The sequence below is a fragment of the Zalophus californianus genome, chromosome 8, assembly GCF_009762305.2.
Source record: "Zalophus californianus isolate mZalCal1 chromosome 8, mZalCal1.pri.v2, whole genome shotgun sequence".
NCBI classification, from domain to species: domain Eukaryota; kingdom Metazoa; phylum Chordata; class Mammalia; order Carnivora; family Otariidae; genus Zalophus; species Zalophus californianus.
The window spans coordinates 30210312-30237298 of record NC_045602.1 but is presented as its reverse complement, the minus strand read 5'-3'; the positions used below and the strand labels follow the sequence as shown (position 1 = coordinate 30237298).

Below are 26987 nucleotides of genomic sequence, written 5' to 3'. Positions count from 1 at the left end.
ATGAAAAAATGGATATTTATGTTAACATTGGGCTTGAATGAAACAGATAGAGGTGGGCAAAAAAATGAGCTCCAGCTGAGATAGTAAGACACTTCATGTTTCATGTTATAAAATAGACCTTTAGTAACTGTATCAAATTTTTGCAGATAAGGTCATTCAGATTTAAGTGATTTTTTTTTTTCTTTGACTTGGCAGTACTTGACAACAGTCATTCCTTATGAGAAAAAAAACGGACCACCATCTGTTGAAGATCTTCAAATATTAACAAAAAGTGAGCAAAGATGAAGTTAAACTCTTACCGTATTTACTTTTGCTGATTCAAAATACTGATTTTGGTTGGTTGATTGTTGCTGTTGTTTTGCTTTGTCAATTTAGAGTAGTAAATGAGGGATGATGTCATCATTTATTGAGAATGAAACCATGGATGGCTTATAACATCAAACATGACACTAAATCCAGAGTTGATTTGTATTTTTTGTGCTTTTTCTTTTTGAAATATTTACAAGCTGAACTTTTGAGGGAAAAAAGTGTAACTTGATTCTCCATCATCTCTTGGATGTTTGAGATCATATCATTTATCAATAAATAAGGTCCTTCATGGAGCTTCTGTAAATATGATTGTCAGTAACTCAATAGGAAAGATTTAGAATGTGGCCTAAAACACTCTCGTTTCTTAGGAATGTAGAACCCTGAATCCAAGGTAGTAGTCACAGGTAGAATTTGAATTGGTAGTAATATTTTTTTTTAAAGATTTTATTTATTTATTTGAGAGAGAGAGAATGAGAGATAGAGAGCACATGAGAGGGGGGAGGGTCAGAGGGAGAAGCAGACTCCCTGCTCAGCAGGGAGCCCGACGTGGGACTCGATCCTGGGATTCCAGGATCATGACCTGAGCCGAAGGCAGTCGCTTAGCCAACTGAGCCACCCAGGCGCCCGAATTGGTAGTAATATTTTAAGAAGAGTCACTCAGCAAATATTAAAAAGGCCTATTCTGTGCCAGGCTGTGTTCTGGACATTGAGATACTTTAGTGAACAAAGCAGACAAAAATACTCCACCTTCAAGAGGCTTGCATTTTAAAATAATTTGTTAGACTTAAATATACATTCCATTGACTATCTCTTGGGAGAGCCATAAATGAGCCATGAATTCTGGTTCTATCCCTGTTATTTACAGTGATATCCTTGGATGTTACTTACTTTCTCATGGTCACAATGAAAAACAAGGATGAAAGTATTTGCTGTGTTTCCCTCATAGTAAATAAATTAACATCTGTTTGATTTGGGGTAAGTCAGTTACTCAGCTTTGTTTTCCTTGAAGGGACTGGATTTGCTGACCTGTTAGGTTTTTTCTAACTGTAAAGATTTGTAATAACTGCTGATTAAAGAGGGAGCCAAGTGAGAGGGAATCACAGGAATGGACACTGGTGACGAGAGCTCTTTTGGGATTTAGGGGTATGGAGGCATGGGTGGGATGAGCGCAAGGGAGGTGCCTGCCTGCTCCCTGAAGTTGTTATTCCTTCCTTTGGTGAACAATACTTTCAAAGCCTTTTATACCAAAATATGGATAAATCAAGTGATGTGAGCCAGGCTAAAATAGAGAATGAAGAGATTAACTGGGTGGCCAGCCCTCTGATTTTCCGGAGGAACTCATGACGATAGAGTGTCCAAGATCACACAGGGGAATGGTTAATTACAGGGCTGGGTCTCTTAGTTCCCAGTCCACTGTACTTTTTAATAATGCTAGCTTATGGCATGTGACTTTATGTAGAACTGGAAACAAATCTAAAACATCATGGGAAGCAGAAATACTGAACAGAGTAGCCCTTTCAGAAGGGGACATAAATATTGCCTTGGAAGCCAGGAATTACTGAAAAACCTCGGCTTCTCAGATCAAGGACAAACATACTTGGCCAAACCAAAGTCATCATAATTCCCACATCAAAATGTCTTCAGGCTGATTCTTAGATGATGTATTTGTAGGCGGCCACCATTTGGAATCTCTGGGTGAGTGAACATGTGTAGGGGGTGTGAATGAATGTCCAAGTTAGTATGAGTTTCACTTTGAAAGTAAGAAGTGGTTATCTCCTAAAAACCTGGGGGAGAACTGGAGCGTCTGTGGCCACCACCTGGGAGATGTTGGCCACAGGAGACATCCTGCAGAGAGGGGTAGCATTTCTGGTTATGTAGCCTTCTTCATAAAAGCTATTGGAAGCACATAGCAATAGTAGTAAGAATTAGAATAATATTGTGTTCATAAATACGGCTAATGCTTACATAGCCTATATTCTGTGCGGGGCACTATTCTAAGTCCTTCACATCTGAATTAGTAACTTGGTAATCACAACAAGCCTTTGAGACTGGTCTGATGATGGTTCTCATTTTACAAATGAGGAACTTGGTGCACTGGGCGGTTAAGGAACTAGCTCAAAGTCCCACGACGAGGAAGTGGGAAAGACAGGGTTTTGCACCATGTTGTTTTGTCCTATGTCTGGGGGAAAAGAGTGTGGCATTTTCCCCAGGATGCTCTGGGGAGAGTACTGTGCAAGTGTAGTGTTTATTCATGTGTTTATGTGTACCTGGGTGGCCTAGAGTTTTAACCACTCAAATAACTGATTTTTCTATTCATCTTTGCTTAGAGATAAAATTGTCAAAGATTTCCTTTAGGATGAGGCTAATTCGCCAAGGTTCCTCCATAGTCTAGAAGCAGGCAGCCTGGCAGGGTGCTACTCTGTGAAGTCTGTTCTTTGTTTTGGTCTTTTACCCATTTCCAAGAAGGCTGACAGACACGCTCCTTGGAGAGTGTAGCTCACTAGTCATTTATCGAAGACTTTCTCCAGCTTGTGAGATCTACCGACTGAGGCTATCCGCTCCCTGGGGCCTACGGAAGTGCTCATGACGGGACCTCGCTTTCCAGTATTTATGACGACAGACCTGAGGCTCTGTGTAAATAACCTGATTCCTCTTTCCTGATTCCACTGTTTGGAAGTTTTAAATCAGGGAGATGAGTCTCGGGCAACAGGAATGTTCTCACCTGAGTAAGGACTTAACTACAGTACGTTCTTGAGCATTTGTGGGTATATTTCCATATCCAGAAAATAATAATTTGCATGGATGGGTTGTACCATATTAATGCTACAGTGTAAATGAGATCTTCGATGGGAATTTGAAATTGTTGCCTTGTCTTTCTCGCCTTTATTTTTCAGTTCTTCGTGCCATGAAAGAGGACAGTGAAAAGGTCCCGAGCTTGTTAACTGATTATATACTGAAAGGTGAGTGTTAGGATGTGGTGCGTGCGATGGTTGGAAAGATTTGATGAGTCGATGAATGCATCGTCTTGCTAATAGATTAGAAAGTAATTCCCAGACGCACTTTAATCAATGTCATTTGTGCAGAGTGAGGATAGATGCATGGCTTATTTATGGCTACTCATGTTACGAATTATGGTACATAAAATTCAGCTCTTATTTGGGGTCTTGAGCTGGTGGAAATACGTTGCACAACTCAGCTGTAAGGATGGAGGCAGGCAGCGGGGGAAATATTATGGAGACATTCCCAAAACTATATGAGTCTGAGGTGTTGACTGACACTGGGAGGGGTTGAGTAGGGTGGTCTCTGCCATCTTGGGGACGATGGAAAGGGAAGGACAGGTAGTGAGGATGGATGAAAGAGAGAACAGTCAAATCAGTGAAGAGTCCCAAAGGGAATATGAGAGGGATTGTTGTAAGGGACAGGCAGGGGAGGGAGAAAAAGAGTGGATTTTCATCAACTAGGACAATGAAAAATGAGCCATAAATCTTAGCAAGATCAATATCACAGGTTGGGAACAGGGATGAGAAAAGGAAGGTCATTTGAGAAGTTAATGAGGTCACTTACTTTGCTGAGGGAAGATCAAAATTTGGATGATAAAGAGGGAACTGATGAACTTTTTAAATGGTAGGCAAAACTAATACTAAACTAAAACTAATACTAATACAGGGAAATTATTTTCTATAAGGCAGCAGTTATCCAGGTGACGGATTTTCCAAGCATCACAAAATGCATCCTGTAGGGTATGATCCAATATTGAGAGCAATCCTCTTCTGGTAACATTTTCCTTTGGGTTCTCCCTCTCCTCCATCAGAGTTGCTGGCTGAACCATAGGAAGGTTGGGATTTCTGAGAGGTTAAGTAACTCAGACCATAGCTTTCTTTACCATAGCTTCATAAAGAGGAAACCTCAGGATGTACTGGGAGCTCCAAGTGAGTGGTACATTAAGTATCACCCGTAAGAGACTTGGAGTGGAGCCAGTCATTAGTAGGTTAGGGGGAGGGGGAGGGGTTTGAAAAGAATAAATTGAAATTTTAAGTAAGTTGTGTTCTTCTGATGGAGGGCTTTTTCTTCCTATTACATTCTGAATTTTCTTTTTTAATACCTGACACCTTTGTTTGCTTTTATGTTGTGCTAGCATTGGTATGAAAGCTGGATTGTTCTGAGGTTTGTTCTTACAGATGTGAAACAGGAATGAGATGAACATAAAGAACATGTCTTAATTTTTAATTATAGCAGGTCCCTAGGGCACTACCATGAGCGCCAGAAATAGAATGAGCTTCTGAAACATTCTCTGGCTATTTTATCATTTGACTGCATGGAAGAATTTTACGACCCAGAGAACAGAGTGCTCTGGGGGCAAATGCTGTTGAAGTTTTTCCTCTGAAAATCCAGGCCTGTAACTGAACCTATACCACGTGCCTTCAGGGAGCAGCACTTACCTAATTCTGTGCTCCATGCTCCAGCCTGTGAGCCAGGCTGGTCTGTACTGGAGCTGCGTCTCACGAGCTGCTTGTGTGCATGTGTTGTGCTTTGTCTCTGCTTTGTGAGGACTGGCTGGAAAAGAAGCTAGGGTTCAGACCCAGGTGGTGACTCTGTGGTCCGAGCACGTAAGTAGGCCTGTGTGTGTGACGCTCAGAGGTGTTCAGTCGCATGGGCACGTATGGACGGGGGTTATGCAGACGGGGTGACTGAAATGCTCTCTTCCACCCATCCTGGAAGTCCACAGCCAGTCAGCGATTCCTCTACCTTGGGGGTTGGTCCCCAGCCCACTAGAAGGTTCGCCTGGCAGGGGGTTCCTGCTCAAGGGAAAACTCTCCTCCTACTTTCTTGGTGGGACTTCCTCATGGTTGTGTAACAATAGAGACCATGGCTTGGCTGCTAAGTGTTCATTTTAATGCGAAGGTATGAAATGAAAGAAGGTAGAGAAGTGGCCTCATTTGGCCTGAGAAGGGTGGGATGGATGCTGTACGGGCTCCTTAAGCTTTTTCTCGCACGTGCTGAACGACCCTGCCGTGGCCTCCGGGTTGCACCGAAGGGTGGCAGTGTAGACAGGGTTGCTCTGTGTGTGTGTGTGTGTGTGTGTGTGTGTGTAGACTTGCACTCTCCTTTCACTTCCTGGGGAGCTTCTTGGCTGTGTTACAAACCTGACGGTATAGGGCTAACCTTATGGGTTCTTATCTCTTAAGTGGTATCCTGAGACATGGCCTTTTGGTATCTCATTTCTGGGCAATTTTAATAAATGTGTCTTAGAACTTTTCACTGTTGGGTGTAGCCTTTCCAAACCTTTTTTAAAAAGTTGCTGCTGTAGACCCTTGCATTGTTCTCATGATTTAATTGTATGTTTTTCTATACATATGTATGTACATCTTGTGTAAATATATACAAAATCTACATTTCTATTTAAAAGTTTTTTTTCTTCCTCTAGTTCTGTGCCCTACATAGGGCAGCTTCGCGTCAGGAGCAGCTTTCTTTCGTGGACTACAAGTTAGATTTCGTACAGCATTGTTCTGAAAGCTGGCTACCATTCCCTTCCTGCCATTGGAAACTCAGCACACTTGAACTTGGGTTTGTGATTCAGTATTACTAGATCATGCTTTCACTAATTCTTTGTATTTTGAACCAAGAGAAGAATGGCACTGTTCTGAATTCTAGAGGTGTTTCGTGTTAAATACTAACAATTATGAGCTCTTCTCTCCAACTTTGTAGAGGAAGAGGGAAGTCATGTTTGTGCATGCGCAGTTATATTCTTCCTGAGCTGACAGCATGTCCAGTTGAGTTCTTACGGCCTTCTAGGTCTGAACTGCACTGAAGAACTAGATTAAAGCATTGAGAGATTTATACTGTAGCTATTCTTCGGTGGTGGCGAGGACCGACGCTGATCCTTCCAAGGGGACCGTCAGGGTAAATGTTACCTACCAGTGTTGTCCAGGGGGACTGACCGAAACGGAAACGCGGGCTGTTCTTGGAAGAAGTGGAAGCCGAACGTGCGCTCTCCCTGGTGGGGAGCGGGCTGATGCTGGAGGTTGCTGCGGGTTTCACCACTGTTCAGATGTTAACCATTAAGTTGCCGTTCACTTTCAGAACTTTGTGTTGTTGAACTTGGGATGTCTATATGTCTGCGAAGTGTGCTTTACAAGGAGGTTGTGTCCCCTGAGGTGCTTTCGTGTCTGCGCAGCCGCGCCCCGCCCCCACTCCCCCGCCCCCACTCCCCCGCCCCCACTCCCGGTCCATGTCCTTCGTGCGGGGGCGTCCTCCCCAAGTGCTACTCCGGGGAGCAGCTACTCATCCATCCAGCACTGGTCCTGAAACACTTTTCTGCCAGTTCCAGTCAAGTCATTGCCATTTAATAAATGTTGGAAAAAAGGGTAATATATGTTGGAGAGATTTTTTTTTGAGTTTTTGTTGTATTTCTTAAGACTTTTCTTCCCTTGCAGTGCTAGATTCTTCCTTTTACGTTCTACATGTCGTCTGTCACTACCGTGTGTAAGCTGGTAAACCCTGATTAGCTTCATGATGGTCAGGAGGGGGGAGAGAGACTTTTCCAGGTTGCCCTGGGTTGCTGTGGAATGACAGAAGTCCTGCTCTTTCCCTGGGTCGGTGAGACATTCCTGACAGCTATGGCAGCTCCCTCCCTCAGACCATGGGAGTGTGGGAAGAGTTACAGAGGACCTGTCAGGGCTTTAAAATTCCACTTCAACATCTGTGAGCACACAGGCCCATCCCTATTCCTCATTCTACGGGGTAAGTGGCACGCCAGGGCTGCAAAGGCAGCGGCTCAGGTTGGAGCTGGAGACTGACTTGGCATCCCCGTGGTTACCTAGGGCTATGTGGAGCTTGAGCTAGTTTCTTGTTTTATCAGTGCGTTATTGGATAGTGACTATGTGGGACTTAACTCGCTCCTTGCTCTCGAACTGATGAAGATGCGTACTTAATACAATTAATAACTTCAACTAAATTGATCCAAATTTGTAAAAATTTTGCCTATACTAAGGAAATAGCACTTTAGAAGGCATACGAGAGAGTCAAAAGTCCTCGAGGATAGGTTTTTTGGGTAGAGATTCAACAGTGTTCTGTTTATAGTTCATTCTTAAGTTGATGCTTCTGGAGTGTATGAAAAAGTACTTTTTTTCCTTTCAACTCCCAGTCCCCTAATAATGAGATTTCTCTGATTTTGTCTGATAAACTTGCTTCCTCAGTGGTAAACTACCAGTGTTTCCCACCTTGGCCCTTCTCGCACACACGATGGATGGATTCTGATACCAGTGAGGAGAGGGTGAGCAGGTTTCTGGTTTGTGACTGACAACAGGCAGGTTTTAAAAGTCTCCCTAAGAGCAGCATCGAAGTGCCACCTACCCCGAGACAGGGTTTTGTACAAGGATTTGCAGGGTGGGGCCTGCCCTCTGAGAGCAGCCCTGGAGCTGCTGGGAGCAGGGGGCTGGAGGGTCAGACTGACAACCTTAACACACAAGGACTGTTAGTCCTTTCTGAGATTGAGATTCAAAGTATTGATCTGTTGCCAAGAACCCAGCTGCAAATAATTCCCTCATGGCTTCGTGGTTTGAGGAAAACAAAACAAACCGTAGAACCCCAGTGCACTCCAAGTGCCATATATCTATTTTATTCTTCAGGAAATTATATTTGTTTTTCTTTTACAAGAGCACAACAGGAACCAAAGTAAAAGAGTAATAGATACAGCACTCAGGATAAATCATATCTTTAAAATAATAATAAAAAAATTTACACCTTGTCCTATATCCTGTTAGTATTTTCATAATATGGCCATGATTGAAAAAAACAAAAAGCAAGCATTTACAATTTTTTTGATAGAGATTTTTTTTATGCCAGGAATGGATTAATTGTCGACAAAATTTTATACTAATCAGGCTGATGTAAATCTATTTTGGTAACATCGTATCATTAACAAATTTATTTTGGAAATAGATAAAAATATTGCCCCTTGATAATAAATCTTTTTTTTCCTTTGATGCAAACAGCTAAAACACCTTTTTCTTTTCCTTTTGATATTCTAAGACAAAAAAATGGTTAATCTTCAGATTAATAAATTAGGTCATTATAATAATAAATTAATTTTTTTTTAAAGTTCAGCAACCTCTGTCCAAGTATTTACAACAATACTTGAAAGTTCCTTTACAAAACAGAACACATTTTCTTTTCACATTAAGCATACTGGGTATCTGTGTCTTTCACAACAAGCATTTTAAAAAGAAAAATCAATGCACAAATGGGTAATTAGTATAAAAGTGCTAAGAGCTGTTTGAAAAGTTAACACTATAGTATACAGTCAGTTATATTTGAGGCAAACTACAACAAACTTCCAGCTTATTATGGACAATATTCCAGTAGTTGTTTCAAACAGTTGTTTGAAGAAAAAAAAAAAAATCCAGGAGCTGATTAGCGATGCAGATAAACTGCCATCAATGTTTCTGGCCAGTGAGCAAATTGAAAACCAACAGAGAGCATATCCAAATGAGGGAGAAGAGTTTAATAAAGGAATACCTTCTCCACAGCAGGTGTGATGCCGACTGCACAAGGCGTGTGCGTACACACCCTCACACCCTCACACACTCACCACACACATCTTTCTTCCCAATTAAACTGCAGGTAGAATGAAATTTTGTGTTCTTAAAAATTTGTAGGTGATCAAAAGCACTGATATGGAATGCCTGTTTGTCTTTGTTCTGGTTAAAATCTCATAAAAATACATTCAACAGGAAAACATAAATTGTATGTGTATAAATATATATGCATATATATATTATATACACACGCACACAAATACTTTTGTTTTTTTGAAGCATAAGATAGTTACATAAATATTCCTATAATTGCTAAAGTTTAAGGAGGCATATTTTTTTTTGAGCTTCAACAAAGGTGCTTGAATAATATACAATTAAAATGAAGTAGTTTCTATTTTGTAGAATCAGTATAGAATAAGGAAAAAAAAAATCCCCAAACAGTCCTTTTTTAAAAAAGTTTCTTCTTAAGCTAGAGCTTCAACAAAAACTATGAACACCCAACAAGAGAACAAAGCCACGACAGACAATGAAGTACAGCCCCTGGGAATACCTGGTGTCCTCTGCCCTCTGCCTCCTTCCTGCCACGCGGTGGTAAGAGAAGCTCCAGTGCTCACGTCAAGAAATGACTTAGGTCTCGTTCACCTGCTGACTCTGCTAGGAACTGGCTGATTGGCTTGGAAGAAAACAAAAGCAGCAAAAAGTATAACTGTCTATCTCCTTAACACCCCGCGTCGGAGAAATGCCGCAGCGCCTCTCTCCTGCTTCCTCACTGCCCACCGCGGTGGGAGCGTACAGACCAGGACCTCGTGGCGGTAGCCCGGGCACAGCTAGCGCCAGGTGCTGGTGCGCTCGTCTGCAGTCCTACGGTGGCTACGGCAGCTGGGTCGCACGGGCTTTGTTTTCCCTGCTCACTTGGGCCTGAGCTTTGCAGCAACCAGTGCAGTCTTGAAGGAAAAAAAGCTCCTCTGGGCCACTCAACTGCTTTTATTTTAACAGGATTTCTCCCCCGTCCCCGAGCCCAGCTGACCAATTTGCCTTCCCAACACCACCCTCCCAGCCCATCTCCCCAACCAAACTCAACTGTCCCCGTCCCCAAGTATCTCTGCAGCTATATTACAAGCAAGTATGTCTTAGCGACTTTAAAAACTTTGGTTCTAAGAAAACACTTGGTCAGTTATCTTGAGGCAAGTGGGAATGCTTGTTCTGCACACTGCTGTAGACAGAGCCCATCCCGGTAAGTTCTTAGCGCTGTACATCAAGTCACAATCCAAAACGATCCACTAAGCAAGTGCACAAATTCTAGTTTACTTTTAAAAGCAGATTTAGTCGTTTTCTGTCTTTCAAAACCTCATCGACATCGCCCTTCTTCACACTGTCTGGTAGAAATTATCTGCTTGTAGGTGGTTCTGTTTTTGCATGCTGTAGAAGCCACTGAATCTCGCATCCGGTTCGGCAATTCTTAGCATTCTCTGTGAGCTGTCCACGGGGACTCTGCTTCCTTTCTTGCAGTCCACAGACACCAGCTGATTATTTAAGGAAGAAGGCTATTTGATGAGAGGAGGAAAAACCACAAAGAATTAGCTATTTTATGTATCCTAAGTTAACAAATTTAGTCCCAACTCAAGTGAGGTGATAGCTTCGCAGGACACTGACAGGCAGACTGGACGTGGAGTCTACACCCTGTTCTAGCACCCGCGGTAGTTTCGTAAGGGATCCTGCCTGACAAACCGTTTAGAAGTGAACTGTCAATAAATGATGTCAGATGGAGTGGATGAAGGAACTGAAAAAAAGAGAACGGTGAAACCATGGAACTATTTTCAAATCCTTAACATGCAGGCTAGCACTTGTAAGGGTTGAAGGAGTGGGAGTCACCAGATAGGCAGATTTTAAGATAAACAGACAATGTTAAATCACAGAGCCAGCCCCTGTCTGTAGCCAGCCACTCCATGCACATTATGAACTGGTCTCTTTTCCCAGCTTTTCGCTGTGGGGACTGGGTCTTGCCCAGTCCTGTGTCCTGACCCCACAGGTGCCCAGCAGAGGTGGTGCCCAAAGTGTATTTCTTGAAAGAAAATCAGAGGCCGGATAAGCATCCAACAGAAATTTTATATGGAAGAGTTACCTCGGTGGTAAACTGAATTAAAATAATTATTCAAGCTGTTTTCAAATTCTTAAGGGTATATGATTTTTTTCTTAAAGAAAAAAGACTAAATGTAAAAAGTAGACTCAGGGTTGGAAAAAGTCATGACTTTTCCCTTTAATGAGAATGAATTTTCTTGGCTTTTAAAATAGGCTGATTTGACAACAAATACATAGTCTTCCTTTCTCAGTATGAAATGTGCCCCTCTCTGCCTGGTCTAGTGTTACTTTACAGTCTCTTCAGGATCTTCTGCCACCTGTCCCCCGGGTGCTTGCCCTGGATACGTCTCCCTGTCCTTTGGAGTTCTGTGTATGTTCAGGACGCTTGAGCGGTCTTATGGCTCTCACCCGAGTGCTGGCGCCCTCTTTCTAGGTTTCTTTCCCAATTCTAAGCTGATAGATCACTGAGAAATTCAGGTTTTCATTTCTAATATAAACAATGAATCCAGAAGTATTTTTTTTTTGAAAACTTGAAATCCAGGACATTGGCTGTGTGGAAGGTCAGGATTCATTAACCAGTGGATGATGGGTAATTCACCACTGACTGACTGCTCCATCCCCAGGCACGTGCTCTGTGCTGGATGTGCTCTGTAGTGGATGGCCGGCTACAGCTTGCTGTCCATTTGAGGCCGTGAAGACCAAAGCAAAATTTTCACTGGCAAATATAAAAGACATCAAGCAATTTAAGGAAATGTGAGCACGCAAGCTTTCCTAGTTCAGTCACTCAAGAGACAAACTTTTTCAGGACAAATACCTTAGTTGGTGTTCGATACCAGCAAAGCAGTGGTATCCACTGTTTCTTCTGATTGATGAATAGGAATGCTATTATAATGGAGAGGCCGATTATTATGGGAACCACAACCGAGGCAATGGAGTCCAGTGAAGAATCTTCGCCCGGATGCAGCCTGTTGTTATCTCTGTAATCTACCTGTAGGTGACCCATGTCTAGGAGAAAAACAGTTAACAAGCATTTATTACCTAAACAAGAATTTTTAAGGATTATTTTAGTTACACTGCAAATGCAAATCAATGACTTGGTTTTATTTCTTCCCAATGCTTTCAGGCTAAACGATTCAAATGTAAAGATCCAGAGAGCTCTTACGGAGAGGGCAGAGCTCTTAGGGATGGATGTGAGAGAGGAAGTATTAGGGTGAGCAGGTTAACAACTGGGCAGGATGAAGCTGGTTCTTGCTTCATCCTTATAAACTGACTGAACTATTACTGAAAGTATTTTGATTAACATTAACCTATATGGTCTTCTCTAAGATTCGGAAGCAGAAACATTAACTTAGCTCCCCGCTTACCAGCAAATAGGAGACTAGAACAAAGTCTCTTCTTGGACTTACCATATTAACAGCCAAGACTAATTACTAATGTAACAGTAAAAACTATGCCAGCATCAAGAGTCTGGTCTTTTGGTTGATATTCTGGTTTACTGAGCTCTAAGCAAAAATGTCTCCCTCTTCATAAAATTGCTGAAAACTCACTAGGCCTAATAGATCATTTTCCTGCCTTAGTTAATATACTGCACAGGAGACAACATTTTTGTTCTTATGAATGCAGGTCTTTCTGTTCCTTTAAATCATCATTCTTGCCATAAATATTGCAGAGATCACTAGGTTAGTTAACTCTATGTCAATCAGGAGCACTCCCTGGAAGTTCCCTTACTTTTATTTTCTTTCAAATAAACTACTGTGTTCAGATTGTCTAAATGCATCAAAAACCAAGTTAGTGAAAGATGCAGGAATTACACAATCAAAAAGAGTTGTTCTTAAACTGTTCTGGAAACTCAGCTCATCATAGCACAGCTTTGTGATACTAAGACTGTCTACAGTTTAAAAATCAGATTTTTATTAATATGCTTCTTCCTCTGTGTGTGTGGGGGGGGCCTTGGGGGGATGGGAAGAAGAGGACCTTCCTACTCATTCTACCCAGTGCAGATGGTCATACTTTACAGGAAGTTGAAAAAAACATATTTATCAGCATCAAGACAAATACCAAAGGTCAAAATAACATCTTACTGATGAATTCAGGTTTTAAAAACACAATGAATAAAGGAATGAATTTTTGCCTTACCACATTCCAAATGATATAGCAAATGGTTTTAGGAATGTATGTCATACAAGGAAATTGAAAAGTTAAGGGAAATTTAGTGAAAGGAAAAGGAAGCTTCAAGTCTATTTATAAAATTCAGTCCAGTGCTTAAGTTCTGTTTTGATGCAAAAAGGCCATAAAATCGAGCTTTGGGCTTCCTAGCAGCAAAAGCAAAAGAGGAAACAAGTACCATCAACAAAATTACAGTGTCATCAACATTAAAAAATAACCTTGCTGGGCGCCTGGGTGGCTCAGTCCTTAAGCGTCTGCCTTCGGCTCAGGTCATTGTCCCAGGGTCCTGGGATCGAGCCCTGCGTCGGGCTCCCTGCTCCATGGGGGGCCTGCTTCTCCCTCTCCCACTCCCCCTGCTTGTGTTCCCTCTCTCGCTGTCTCTGTCAAATAAATAAAATCTTAAAAAAAAAAAAATCTTGCTTAGGAGAAGTACAAATTTTCCTGCTACTGACACATGAAGAAATATCCTCCTCAGGGACTTTGTAACAGAGGTGCTAAGTAATGCACAGGTCCTCAATATATTGCAGTAAATAAGGCTGTTCTAATGACCAAAGCCAGCATCTAGAACAGTGTGTGGCACAGAGTAGGCCCTAATATTTCTTGACTGAATGAATTTAAACGTAATGATAAAGCACAATTCAGTCACAGCAGTTATGTAAGTAGCCAAAACGCTGGGTCCAGGAGTTTGGCTCTCTGGTTATCTGGCTTGATCTAAAGAAGCATAACCTGCAGACTATCTAGAGTAACAACAGACCATTCATCTCTCAAGCAACGAATACTGCTTCTCCCAAAAGATATAAAAATTGCATAGTGGTGATTTTGAGAATGTCCTTGGAGTAGACAGGAGGCGGTGTTGAGTCATGGCTAAGAGGAAGTTTATACTCTTGATCAAGGGGTCTACTTTTAAAGAGAGGGCAATATTGACAGGAACCCTGCCTTGCTTTATCACTTAACTACTGAGAGACAGAATAATGTGTCTGTTACACACAACTGAAAGGGACAGAGCTGGGGGAAAAAAGGAATAAACCTGATGAGTGGAAAAATCAGCACATGTAATAAGCTGAACTCTCATGGAGTAAGAACAACCTAGAAGCAGAGGGTAACCTAATGCACAATTGCTTAGTCCAGAATCCACAGGGACTGAATAATGTATTCTTCTGCTTACATACGTACAAATAGGAGAGCTGGCTTAGAAATTCCAGATACCAGAATCTTAGGACAAAGAACATCTTTCTTTCTATCATCACTAAGTCTCGGAGCATGTGGGGCCAGAAGGAGGCATATTATCCAGTTACCTGCAGACTTATTTTATCATTCTGGGTTAAATATCTTACAGCCAAGCAGGTCTTCCCTGGAGTCCTTATTTGAACTTATGTGGGCTTGCCATTTAAAAAGATACCCAAAGGAAGTTAAAATAAAAAGAAAAAGTAGACCACATGTAAGATTACAGAGCTCTCAGTCGACTTTAGCACTTACCTCTGGGGAGATGGATGATGTCATTTTCACTGGGTGTCGGCCACAAGGGAACCTCTAGGTCAATCTCTCCACGGTGATTCGTTTTCTCAATGGGTATATTGGTTGGTTCTGGGACATACATTTCTAAAAGAAAGGGACATTTTTCATAAGAGATGATGGAGGAGCTACTTACTCTTGACTTTTGTTTCCTCAATCCAAATGGATGGTGCATTCAATTCAGTACAATACATCCTGGGACATGAAAGATCCAGTTTCTGCATTTATATCACCTACTGCTAGAGAGTCACTACCTTTGCAAGCACGGGAAACAGGTCTTATGACCATGTAAAAAAGGGAGAGAAAGTTTTCTCCCGTACCAGGGTCAGAAGCTCTGCTTTTTCATGTCAAATGGTGTTGGCCATGCAGTTTTGTGCAAGCTGATAGGGACTGGCTGAACTGGATTTCTTTTACTTTCCATCAGCTAAATACTATACCTTAATAACGGTTTCTCTTTAATCCATGAATGTTGAATCATTTATATATAATATATCCCAGGAAGTGAAAAAGTAAAAGCATCTTTCACTCTTCATGACATTTCTTAGGCATTTCCCCTCCAGTCACTTCCCCTAAATGGGAACAGAATGTAGGCAGACCTGACGAGATGTGGCCTGGCTCAAGTATAAAATGTCTGCTTTGTTACCACTGGAACCCTGTAGACTAAAAGATGATCTTCAGTAAATACAGTTCCATTATCTAACTTGAGCATGTAGGCACTCTGATCAATAAGATGATACAACATGAAACCAGACCCTCTAAGAAGAACAATATTCTTTGTCCCAAATATCAGGGTTTTTTCCCTTTTTTTCTTTTTAAAGCTAAGTTCTAAAAGGGACCAGTTTAAAAAGTTCAGAGTTTTCTTTGGCTCAGAACAAATATATTTAATATATCCTTTCCTCATCTGGTTAACATTTTGAATAAATAGTTTTTGAGAACCCCTATTTTCAAAAGGTGACACAAAAGTCTGCATCAACCATATAGCTCCTTTTGGCCAGATCCTGCCATATTATTAAACTCATTTTTATAAGGTTACTCAACATTGGTAATACTAAATATTCACTAGTAGCCCAACTGAGTCCAAAATAAAATATATAAAGTACAAGTTATAATAGAACTAACAATCCCCTGCTCACAGTGACTGCTGTCTATCCTGTAGTTACCTGCCTTTCAAGAAGTAAACCATAAGATGAAGTAGAGAGAAGGGGAAATGACAGGGAAGAGAGTGTTTGCTCTGCTTCCGCTGTGTGTTAACGGAGTTCTTGCCTGGGAAGGAAGTCAGAGAGGTTAAGTGAATTGCCCAAGATGATGTGTCCAGGAACTGGTAAAGCTGGGATTCAAATCCGGTTCTGTGACGCCACGGCCTGGGTCTTCTGGTGCCCCAGGAATAAAGTTATTTTGGCCTTTGTCCCCGAGTCTTCTGCTTTCTTTCTTAAATACAGCTGACCTTGAACAACACGGGTCTGAACTGCATGGGTCTACTTATAAGTGGGCTTTATCAGTACAGTACTGTAACTGTACTTTTCCTTATGATTTTCTTACTATTCTCTTTTCTCTAGCTTACTCTGTTGTAAGAATATAACACATATAACATACAAAGTATGTGTTAATCGACTCTCTATGATATTGGTAAGGCTCCTGGTCAACAGGAGGCTATTAGTAGTTAAGTTTTGGGGGAGTCAAAAGTTATATAGGGACTTTCGAGTGCTCAGGGTTTGGCACCTCAGACAAGGCAAGGCCTAGACACTTATAGTTTCAAAAAGATACCCAAAACCTCTAGAATTAAAAAGAGAATTTACTGACAGTGTTATTTATGGAAGCAGGGGCCGGTGGAGTGAAACCAATGACTGTCAAACTTTCCTGTCCTCTCTCAATCACCTGAAGGGCTTATAAAATGTGCTGATTCTCACAGGTCATGATTCTGTAGGCCCACGGTGGGTGATTCTGGGGTGGGTGTGTAGGGCATGGTGTTTAGTTCACCCACGGAGAAACCCTGATTATGTGATACGAATTTCCTGAAAGAGTCTGGAAAGAAAAGTGACCTTGACATTTAGGTGACATCTTTCAATGCCACAGCACCTCTGAGCGCCTCCCCTAAGGGTCCACACAGCACCGAACCTTTGCGTCACAACAGGGCCTCCCCCCCCCCCCCCCCCGCCCCCCGGGTGTCAGGGAGCTCAGCAGAAAAGGCCAAAGTGAGATCTATTCACCAGACCTAGCTGTGTGGACGGCTAAGCAGCCAAAGCCCCCACAGAGGTCCCCAGAGCTGGGACTGGTTCTGCTTCATCTCAGGGCCTTCCTGGGTGAGAGCAGCAGAGAAGCAGGCTTGAAATCCTCGCACCGCCTATCTGCACATGGTAGATTGCAAGGGAAACCCCACACACAGCAGACCGGACAGGGGGGTCCTCCCCCAGGTGCTTAGGAAGGCTCTGCTTGGCAGCAGTGGGGAAGGTAGAAGGGTGTGCCCTGGGTCAGGAAGGAGGTCCCACATGGGGATTAATTATATCACCCCTGTCCACAAATACTTCCTGAGCGCGTCACTGGCCCACGTTTTGGGGAGGCAGCCATGAGCAAGACCAGTCTGCCCTTGTGGGCCCCTCCCCACTGAGTGGCTCACAGCCTGCCCTGGGTACGGGTCTGCTCCACTGAACTCAGTACGGCTCGGACTGAAGTCCACCTACATCTCCTTCTTCATCACAAAATACTCAGAGCTCTAGTTTGGAGCCTTCACACCCAAGGGTCATTTCCCTTTAATGTGAACTTACAAGGGATGCTGTCTCTGAGCAGTTTTGCCAAAAAGGATACATCTTTTGGCAAAAAAAAAAAAAAAAAAAAAAAAAAAGATTTGGACAAACAAAAAGTGTGGGAGCTACGCTCTTTCCATGCCTAGACCCAGGGCCTCCATGGCCAAGGCCTGCGTCTGACCCCAGCTCTCACATACAGCCCTTCTGCCATTTACTGTCACAGCCCTTCACAGCTGGTTGGCATTGCAGACACAAAACTACATCTGGCCAGGCCACGTGGATCACGGGCATGTGGTCATAGTGAAGACTTACTCCTGTGGTCATATACGTTTGGAACTTCAGAGGCACCCCCAAGACCCCTTACTGGGGAAATATTTTACTTTCAGAGGCACCTGGACAGTTGTAAGAGCCACCTTACCTGAAATGTCCTCTCCTGGAATATGGGGGGGGGGCAGGATGCTTGGGGTTCACAAGCTGAGGCACCATTTTTGGGGAGATGGAACCTGCAGTCAACTTAGGACCAGAATGCCCAAGTCTGCCAACTAGTGGCGTGACCTCGGAGAATCCACTTAACTTCCCCGAGCCTCGGTTTCTTCTGTAAAATGGGACAAGTACGAACCAGCTCACAGGTTTTGTCCTCATATCCTAAGACAGCAGAGGGGAAAGTGCTTTGTAAAGGGTGAGGCTAGCCAGACCGGCAGTCAGTATGTACAGGGGGCAACGCGAGGTAGCAGGAACTATCGAGATGAGAAATGGAAGCCTGGCACTTCAGTGAAGATCCCGGACTAAGATCACACAGTGAGCCAGTGAGAACAGGGCAGGAACCCACCTTCCTTGGAAGGACACAATCAAATGCAAGGTGGCAAAGCATGACTGATTGCAAAGTTTGCTTAGAGAGAACATGGAGAAATGATTCATTAATAGTACATCAGATGCAGAAAGGAGAGTTACAGAAATTAAATTTCAATCCAATAGTAAATCCTAACTGAGAAGTCCCTGGAGAAATCTTTCATAATGAACAAGGATGGTATATATGCACTCTCTTGTTTCTTAAAGTCACAAACCAAGGACAGTGTCTCTTGACCTCTATTCCTAGGACTGTCACCTGGATTTGGGGGCCTTGTTGTCACACACCTGGGACGTCTGCCATGTGAGTTACGGCTGTCCCGGCCTCTGGTCTCCCCCTGCTTTGGTCCCTCCTACACATCACCTATTAATCCTCCCAAAGCACCTATGTGACCATGTCCTTCACCCACTCAAACATGAGCCTCCCCACCCGAACAAAGGATGGTGTCTACGCTCTTCATTTCACTCCAGTAAAGAGAGCCCACCTGTCCTGCAAGGTCAGGCTCAAATCCTGGGGAAACCTGCAAGACCACTCCCCCTGACAGCAGTCTCACTTGTGAACCGTGTAACAGGGCTGATAACCAGCATCTCCAATTCACCCTCCCCTTCCCTTCTGAAGCCACCCTCCTTAGACTTTGCCTCCACACCACTGTGCCGCAACGGCTCTGGTCAGGGCGATGAGGACAAGGCTAAACGACAACGATCAGTTTCTGCATCTCCTGCGAGGGCCTGACGGCGCCCCCACCCCCGGCCCAGGTCCTCCTGGCTGCTGGGACACAGCTCACGGGCTCCTCCCACGTCACTGTGGCTCCTTCTCTGTTTCCTCTGCCAGGCCCTCCTCCCCTGCCTGGTCTCCCAAAGTTGGAGGGTCTCTGGGCTCAGTCATGGCAGCCCTTCTCCACCACACTCACTCCCTGGGGGATCTTGTTACCCAATCCCAAGGCTTACAAACCACTAAATCCTACTGATTGTTCCCTCACAACAGAATCCAAGCCCGGCCACTCCTCCTGCCTCCAGAGTCACGACTGGTGGCCACCTACATTACTGGGAAAGCCTCCGACTACTCTTTGCCTCCACATCCCAGGGTCTATGCTCAACCCAGCAACAGAGACATCCCGTGAAAGGGGAAGTCACACAGCTTCCCTCCTTGGCTTAAGACCCTCCGATGTTTCTCTCCCACTCAGTAAAATCCTGCCCCCCGCTGAGAGACCACAGGTTTCAGCTCCTGGTGGCCTCTCCACTCGCCTGAGCCTCCTGCTCCCAGGGCCCACCCACACAGGTCTCCAGGCTGTCTTTCAACAGGCACCGTGCGTTCCCAGCCCAGGGTTCTGCCCTGTCTATACCCAGAGGGTTCTGCCTCTTCCCTGGGAGTCCTCTGTTCTTCTGGGTCTCCTAAACGTCATCTGTTCAAACAAAACCACAGGCCCCTTCTCCTTTGCCCCGACTGGCTACGCTTTGCGCCATAGTCCTTGGCCTCACCCTGGGTGCTGTCTCTTTCTCATTTCTTGTTTGCTACCTGTCCCTCCCCACGAAAACGTGAGCTCCGTGTGGACGGTGCTCTGTTGAATTTTCTGCGGTCCCCCCAGTGCGTCAGAGAGGCTGGTGCACAGTGGGCACTAAGCGAGTCTCTGCTTAATACAAAAGGTTAAGTCTCACCATTTGTACCTCAGAAGCATCTTACTGGGAAGTTGGGTACGGAGCTTGTGAGACAGGTGGTGTGGAGCAGACAAACCAGCTCCCGTGAGAAATACATGGTTTTCCTTGTTCTTTGCATGACCCTCAGGGATTTCATTTTCCACTGGGTGCAGACGGAGGGATAAACCAGCAGAGAGAACCTGACTCTCCATCTATGCCTTATACGAGGCCCACGAGACAAGCAGGAAGAGCACCCAAGTGAAGGCTCTGAAAAGGGCTCAGCCTCCTAAGCGGGCAGAACATCCCAGCCTTTACAGGGTCTCGAGAAGTGGACATTTTCAGCAAAAGGTCAATGAGTGCAGACAATGCAACGCTTGGGGCTTAACTGACTGTCCCATTTACGGCCACACGGTATATAGATGCATGGCTGGCAGGACCCCGAGCTTCCTGCATCGCATGGAACAAGATTCTCTAACATAATGCAGCAAGGTGAAGATGGAAAGGATCCTGACTCACTCCTAGAGTGCAGGCGCTCTGCGGTCTGGACTGCCGGTGGAGTCTGTGTGTTTAGGGCCGGGGGTCTGGAATGCGGCCCAGGCTGTGCTGCGGAGGGCTCAGGCCCTGCATTTCTGGGACGAGGGGCAGAGGAACTAGGGCATGAGACATAGGGAAGGAAGGGGAAGGCCTGGGGTGGGATGGGGGGGAGATCTGGGCAGCAGTCGGGGGGGGGCTGAGGTTTGAGACTTGGAGGTGGGCTGCTGAGCGGACATGAAGGGCGGATGTGGGGGGGAGGCTCAGGCGTGGGGTTCCACGGCTGCCGGCTGGGGTCTCCATAGGAAGAGATGGCGTTGGCCAGAGGGCTTGGGGGCAGGCAGCCCGGGACAACCTGGGTACTGCTGGGACTGATGAATTGAACAAGACTGAACAGAGCCGTATTCTTTAAACACAGCTGTTCCATTCTGGCTCTGGTGTACAGTCACCTTGTGATGGCTGTGAAGCGGTCCCCTACCGTGTCCGATCTCGGGCTAGTCCAGCACGCACGACACCGTGCCACCCAGACAGCACTGGTATGGTCAAGAGTCCGGTACGGCCCTCAGGCTTGTGCTGCCACTAGTATTTAGAGAACACAAATGGGAAGAAGCAGAGCAATTCTAGCAGGGATCCACAATCAGGCACTCACCCTGATGTCACTCTCTCAAGTTATCCCCGCACCCCCGCCCCCCATCTCTTCACGGGGAGACCCCAGCTGGGCCCACACACTGCTTGGGCCCTGCGAGCCTGCGGAACCGGCTTGGAGCTGCTCCGGCTTCATGCGCCATCCGCGCCGCCGGCTGGGGTACCTGGGCACATCGGGCAGCAGCTTCCTTCCACGTTGATGGGCTCGACGCAGGGCAGAGGGGGGCAGCTGACGGTGGAGCAGAGCGTCTGGCCCTGTAGGCAGTAGCAGTGCGTGCAGCTGTCTATGTCCCACCGCTCCTCGTCGGCGTACGCCTTCCCGCTGAAGCGGCACACCGCCTTCCTCGGGGTCGCGTCTTCTAGGGGACAGAACAGCACAGGGTGGAGTTGCGGGACGGGACCAAGGGCCGTGGAGACGAACACTGGGCAGGGACAGGTACGGCCAGGGGGAACTGGGACCCACTGGGCAAGTGTCACTAGACCGTCACTGCAAAAAACGCAAATTCGTTCACACTGGCTGGCCGGGGAACACGCGACACGAGAAAAACCCAAATACAAAGAGGTAGAGACACGTTCAGAGGTTTTACGTGGAAGGGGATAAAAAGTCCAGCGGAGTATATTTACAGAGACATTTCATGAAATTCCTACTTTCAGTTAATCTTTTTGTAAGTGATTCAGGGGAGTAGTCAGGAATGACCGTGGCGCGTCACTGGGAACAAGGGGGCATCAGCGGCGACACAACCACTTCCTTCATTCTCCAGTGATGGGGGGTGTGTTTCCCTCTAGTCAACAAAGGCATTTCTACTTTAGAAACAACCTCACTTCAGTTCAATCCATTTTTCCAGCCAACTATGGTTTTTCACTATATATATACATATTTTTTGACTATATATATATATATTTTTTTTTTTTTTTTTTTTAAGATTTTATTTTAGAGACAAACTGAGAGTGTAAGTGGGAGGAGGCAGGCAGAGAAGGAGAGACTCTGAAACAGATTTTGTGCTGAGCGCGGAGCCTGACACTGAGCGGGGCTTGATCTCAGACCAAGAGATCATGACCTGGGCCGAATCCAAGAGCTGGACTCTTAACCGACTGAGCCACCCAGGTGCGCCTGACAATAATATATTTTTAAGAGTTATTGCTGTAAGAATTTACAGTTTAAAACCCTCTGCTCTTCTTTCTTCTCCAGTCTCTCTTGCCATCCTCGTTTCCTCCCTCCCCCAACTTTTTTCTAGAAAGTTTCTTTCTTCTCTTGGACTCAATGCTGCCTCCTGGTTTTACCTGAACTTACTTATGAGTGGTCACATTTTACAGCCAGTCCTTCTCCCCAGAGCTCAAGAATGGTGGCTCAAAGAGAGGCCACAGTGCCCCACAGAGATGGGGATGACCAACGGGGAAACGGGGGTCATCACTTCCTCGTCACTGGACAGGCCAATACCTGGATGACTCCTACCAACCTGGGGAAATTTTATGCTCAGATTCTAAAGGCAGCTCTACTGACCACTGGTCACCGATAATTAAAAAAACTATAAAGGAATCTGGAAGGAAAGTTCCTTAGGAAAGGAGTGATGTTAGGGGCTCAGGGTTCTTCCTTCTGGAAGGCACTTGGGAAGCTCTAATGGAGGCCGTGTTTATTGCCCAGACACAGAGGACGGAGCCCAGGATGCCTGCAGGAGTGAGGAGAAACGTGTGGGCATCAGGTGCCATGTTCTCCGAGCAACCCCAACCTGCAGCCACCTGCTCCAAGGTGGCTAGAATCTGCTGTCTGTGGAGACCCAGCTCAAAGCTTCCTGCTGAATTTTTCCAGAGGGGGCTCACTGAAGACAGAAATGTTCTTATCTGTTTTTGGCGTCCATGTTCTCTTCCTAACCAATTACTCAAGCATATGCACCTTACTGAATGGCACTGAGAATGTCCTATTACTCTAATATGTTGTATTTCCATAGCTGTGTCTCGGTCCACTGCAGAGTTCTGTAAGCAGGTCAAGTGTTAGAATGCACAGTCTCTCTGTTTCTCAACATTTCTTCCTGGGTTCTCTCAGGACTGCTGCCTGAGTTCAACAAGGGATAGCGAGTAATCACAGGAAGTTCTAGTTGTGAACAGAAATGCTTTCTCATTATCTATGAAAAAACGTACTTCGCTTTCTCAATGTTCCACAGAAAGTTTTCTGGTGCACTGATGGTTAAGCTTAAAAACTTAACTGGAGGCTTTCGAACCAAACCCCTGGTTTCTGCCTAGCCTAGTCCTCAGGGGAGGCAACTTCATTAAGATATCTCAAATGCACATGTCAAATGGCTCAGTACAATCATTTAATGAACCCAATTCGAGTAATATTCTGACCTCCAGCCAACTTTTCATCGAGGACATTAGATGTGCCATCAAATCGAGAGTCTATTATGCAGAGACTTCTTTATGAAAGGAAGCCTCTTCATAAAGCAATATCACTGATTATATTTTACATAAACCTTGTAACAGCTCCTCTGATGGACCAATATCATGGCATAAAATTTGAATAATGGATTACTGTGCAAGGACCTTAGAAGAGAGAAGGTTAAACTCCTCGCCCACCTTGTCCAGCACTTTCTGCTGTGCTTTTCCTCCCAAAGGTGTCTTGGCCAGTCCCCTCAGAGAAAAGGAGTGAGGGAATGAACTGTAGGCATGAAACTCAGGAAGGATGGGGACTTCATAAAAAGGGGTTTGAGTCAAGGCCAAGCACTGGTTTGTATTTTCTCAGGATCTAGGCCAAGACACATCTTAAGATATTTAATTAATTAATGCTACTCCTACTTATGAGGCTAAAATTCTGTGAAAAATTGCACTGATACTAAGAATAATCATGATATGTTGAACATTATAAAGACATTCATTCGTTGATTCTACAGACTCTTCTCATTAGTGGGAAAGAAGGCACGACCACGACCCTGACCCAGGACTGCAGAGACGTGGTGGAACAGGCTTGGGGAACTGGACACTTCGCCACAGAACAACACAGCAACCACTGCTCCTGTGAGTTTAACACGGAGGGCAAAGCAACTAACTGCCGGGGGGCTGGGAAAGGCATGACTCAGGACTCGGTGTTCGCATTTCACTTGGAGGGACGAGCAGAAGACAAAGCTGTGGGGAGGGCATTCCAGGCAGAAGACAGTGTGTCCAACAGCTTGCCACACCGGAAGGGCAGTGAGAGTGTCAGAATGGAGAGAGAGAGTGTGTGTGCGCACACACACACGCACCGTGGCTGGAGGTGAAGCTGGGGTCAGATGGTAAGGGCCCTTGAGTAACAACGGACGTATTGAGATTCCTTCCTGTAGAGGACAGGAGGGACTTTAGCAGCTTTAATGGTAAGAAGAGAGCTTTAGAAAAGGGCAACATGGAGGACAAGATGGGGAAAGGAAGTTGAGGATACTGGTCATGGGGATGTGATGTGGGCTCGGTTAGGGCAGCGTGGATGGAGGCGGACAGGCAAGGCAAGATTTGAGAGATTTCTGAGAGACAGCTGTCAGGATATGGATGCTGAGGAAGGACAACCCTTCTTGCACAGGAGGCTGGGCAGAGGTAATTCCAATAGATGAGTCATTTCACTGCTTTAAGCAATAAATGGGGAGTTTGTGAGGGACCTGGTCAGGCCTTACTGAACAGATATTCCAATGGATTAGTAATCGATTATTAATGCAGTGATCGATCCTCCAACTCTTAGGCCTCTCTGCGTGAATACAACCAGGAAGCTACCGCTAGGACAGAACAAATTTGGGGTGCAACAAGGTAAGAGAGGACAAATTTCAGTCACTGGGAGCTTTGGGTAGGAAAAAAGTGGATCGTGTGGGGTCATCGGCAGAACTGGTGGTTCCCTTCCTGTGACTCTGTGCAGTTTATATACCATTGAGCCAATAATCCTTCTAGGAATCTATCCCAAGGAAATCAGAAAAGTCCTGAAGTAGTGTTTTCTGGTGGATGTTCATCACAATATTATTTATAACAACAAGAAGTTAGGGAAAAAAATCTGTGTCTAACAATAAGAGAATGTTTAAATGATTCAATGAAATCATATGAGAGAATACTGGGCAGTTATTAAAATGCATCACGTATAGTACAAGCTCCATCACGTAAAGAGGAAAATTAAAAACTGTCTAGAAAGAAATGAAAATGTTAATAGAAACTTACATTAGAATTGGTGAGTTTTTCCCTTCACCTTTTTTTTTTGGACAATGAATGTCAGTTACTTTTGATAAGTAGGCAGCAATGGAAATCTTGTGCGCACGCACACACACACACACACACACACACACACACGAGCATGCATCATCTACCTGACCCCTCCCAACCCCCAAATACACACACATGAGGATACTGAGGGGGAAGAGCTTAATCGGAGCCCAGTTCTAGAGCACCTGGCTATGTGGTGTGGTGCTCTCTGAAATGCTAGAGGCTCAATTCTGAAGAATCTAAGTAGACTGTAAGAAAACTAAACCATGGAAGAAACACCCAAAGATCAAATGCAGAGCTACAGCATAACAGTGTTCATGTAACTGCTGACTCAGCAACTGTAGATCATTTCTAAAAGAATATTTATAAAATGATATAAGAAAGTAACTACTCTGAATGACTTGGAGGTGATGGGTTGAACCAAGAACTCTGACTATATATTGGGTGAAACTGAAGTTCCTTATTTGATTTTGTTAAAAAAATAGATACTTTCCTAAATTCAATGAAGATTAAGAATTCAAAGTAGCCATGTGATAGCAAGGAAGACTGAGATGCATTCTCCTGGGAGCCCCCGAGAGAGGACTGCAGCAGGCTCCACGCAGTCGCTCAGAGGGTGAGCCAGATGGGTCCCATGTCCAGGGGCTTCTGTGGTCACAATAAAGCCATTCCCCTCAGGGAGTGGGCTGACATGGACTGAATTTCCAGGTACTTCTACCGGTTTATCTCTATTTCATTTAAGCTCTGCTCATCACAGATTATCTCAGAAGCATCTTGCCTTCAAGATTATTTTCAACTAATTCCAAAAACCAGGCGTGCCACATTCATGGCAGCATTATTTACAACAGCCCAGACGTGGAAACAACCTAAGTATCCGTTGATGGATGAATGGTCAAAGAAGTTGTGTTATATATATACAATAGAATATTATTCAGCCATAAAAATGAAAAAAATCCTACCATTTGTGACAACATGGATGGACCTTGAAGGTATTAGGCTAAGTGAAATAAAGACAAACACTACACGATCTCATTGAAATGTGGACTCTAAAAAAACAAACAAAACACAAAACTCATAGAAAAAGAGATCAGACTTGTGGTTACCAGAGGTGTGGGGGGGGGGTGACAGGATGGGAATTGGAGAAGGGTGGTCAAAAGGTACATACTTCCAGTTGTTAGATGAATAAACACTAGGGATGTGATTACGACATAATGACTACAGCTAACACTGCTGTGGGACAGACAGCAAGGTTGTTAAGAGAATAAATTCTAAGAGTTCTCATCACAAGGAGAAAATTTCTTTCCCTTAATTGCACCCATATGAGATGACAGATGTTAACTACACCTATGGCGGTACTCATTTCACAATACATGTAACTCAAACCATCATGCTGTATACCTTAAACTTATAAAGGCACTTGGTTGCAGGACTGAGGGACCTCAAGGTCTGCACAAAACTCTAAGCCAATGTTGAAGTTCACGGTGCAGAGCTCAGCGAGGCCACAAGATCTAAGAACTGAATGATACTGAACGGCATTCTAGCATTCTCAAAGCTGACCTTCTTAAAGACTGGAGATCAGAGGAGACAAATGGTAGAGATAAGAGAAACACCAGATGGTTCTGAAAGAGGGATCTAGGTGCCAAATATTAAAGAACCGAAAAGCATCTGCTGAGCATCCATGGTGCCCAGGTACTGTGCTCAAGAACTCACTGCCATTCAGCCTCACAGACACCCTAAGAAGGAGGGCAGTCTATTCTCTTGAGGAGACTCAGGTTTACAGAGCGGAAGC

The 26987-nt window shown here is 44.6% G+C and overlaps 2 protein-coding genes across 6 annotated transcripts in view; one reads left to right on the top strand and one right to left on the bottom strand.

The window, feature by feature from the left end:
* The window catches only part of FEZ2 (fasciculation and elongation protein zeta 2), a 41373-nt gene extending 34698 nt beyond the window's left edge, over window positions 1–6675 (top strand). For both annotated transcript variants that reach the window (XM_027622864.2, XM_027622863.2), the window contains 3 exons: window positions 196–271; window positions 3204–3269; window positions 5735–6675. In XM_027622864.2, the coding sequence (XP_027478665.1) occupies window positions 196–271; window positions 3204–3269; window positions 5735–5751 (159 nt within the window). In that variant the 3' untranslated portion in view covers window positions 5752–6675. The remainder of the gene's footprint in view (window positions 1–195; window positions 272–3203; window positions 3270–5734) is intronic.
* Window positions 6676–7893: 1218 nt separating this feature from the next.
* Window positions 7894–26987, bottom strand: part of CRIM1 (cysteine rich transmembrane BMP regulator 1) — a 185828-nt gene continuing 166734 nt past the window's right edge. For 2 of the 4 annotated variants that reach the window (XM_027622860.2, XM_027622861.2), the window contains 4 exons: window positions 21166–21360; window positions 14568–14690; window positions 11740–11930; window positions 7894–10390 (listed from right to left, as the gene is read on the bottom strand). In XM_027622860.2, the coding sequence (XP_027478661.1) occupies window positions 10214–10390; window positions 11740–11930; window positions 14568–14690; window positions 21166–21360 (686 nt within the window). In that variant the 3' untranslated portion in view covers window positions 7894–10213. The remainder of the gene's footprint in view (window positions 10391–11739; window positions 11931–14567; window positions 14691–21165; window positions 21361–26987) is intronic. The other 2 variants (XM_027622858.2, XM_027622859.2) reach the window with 2 other exon arrangements.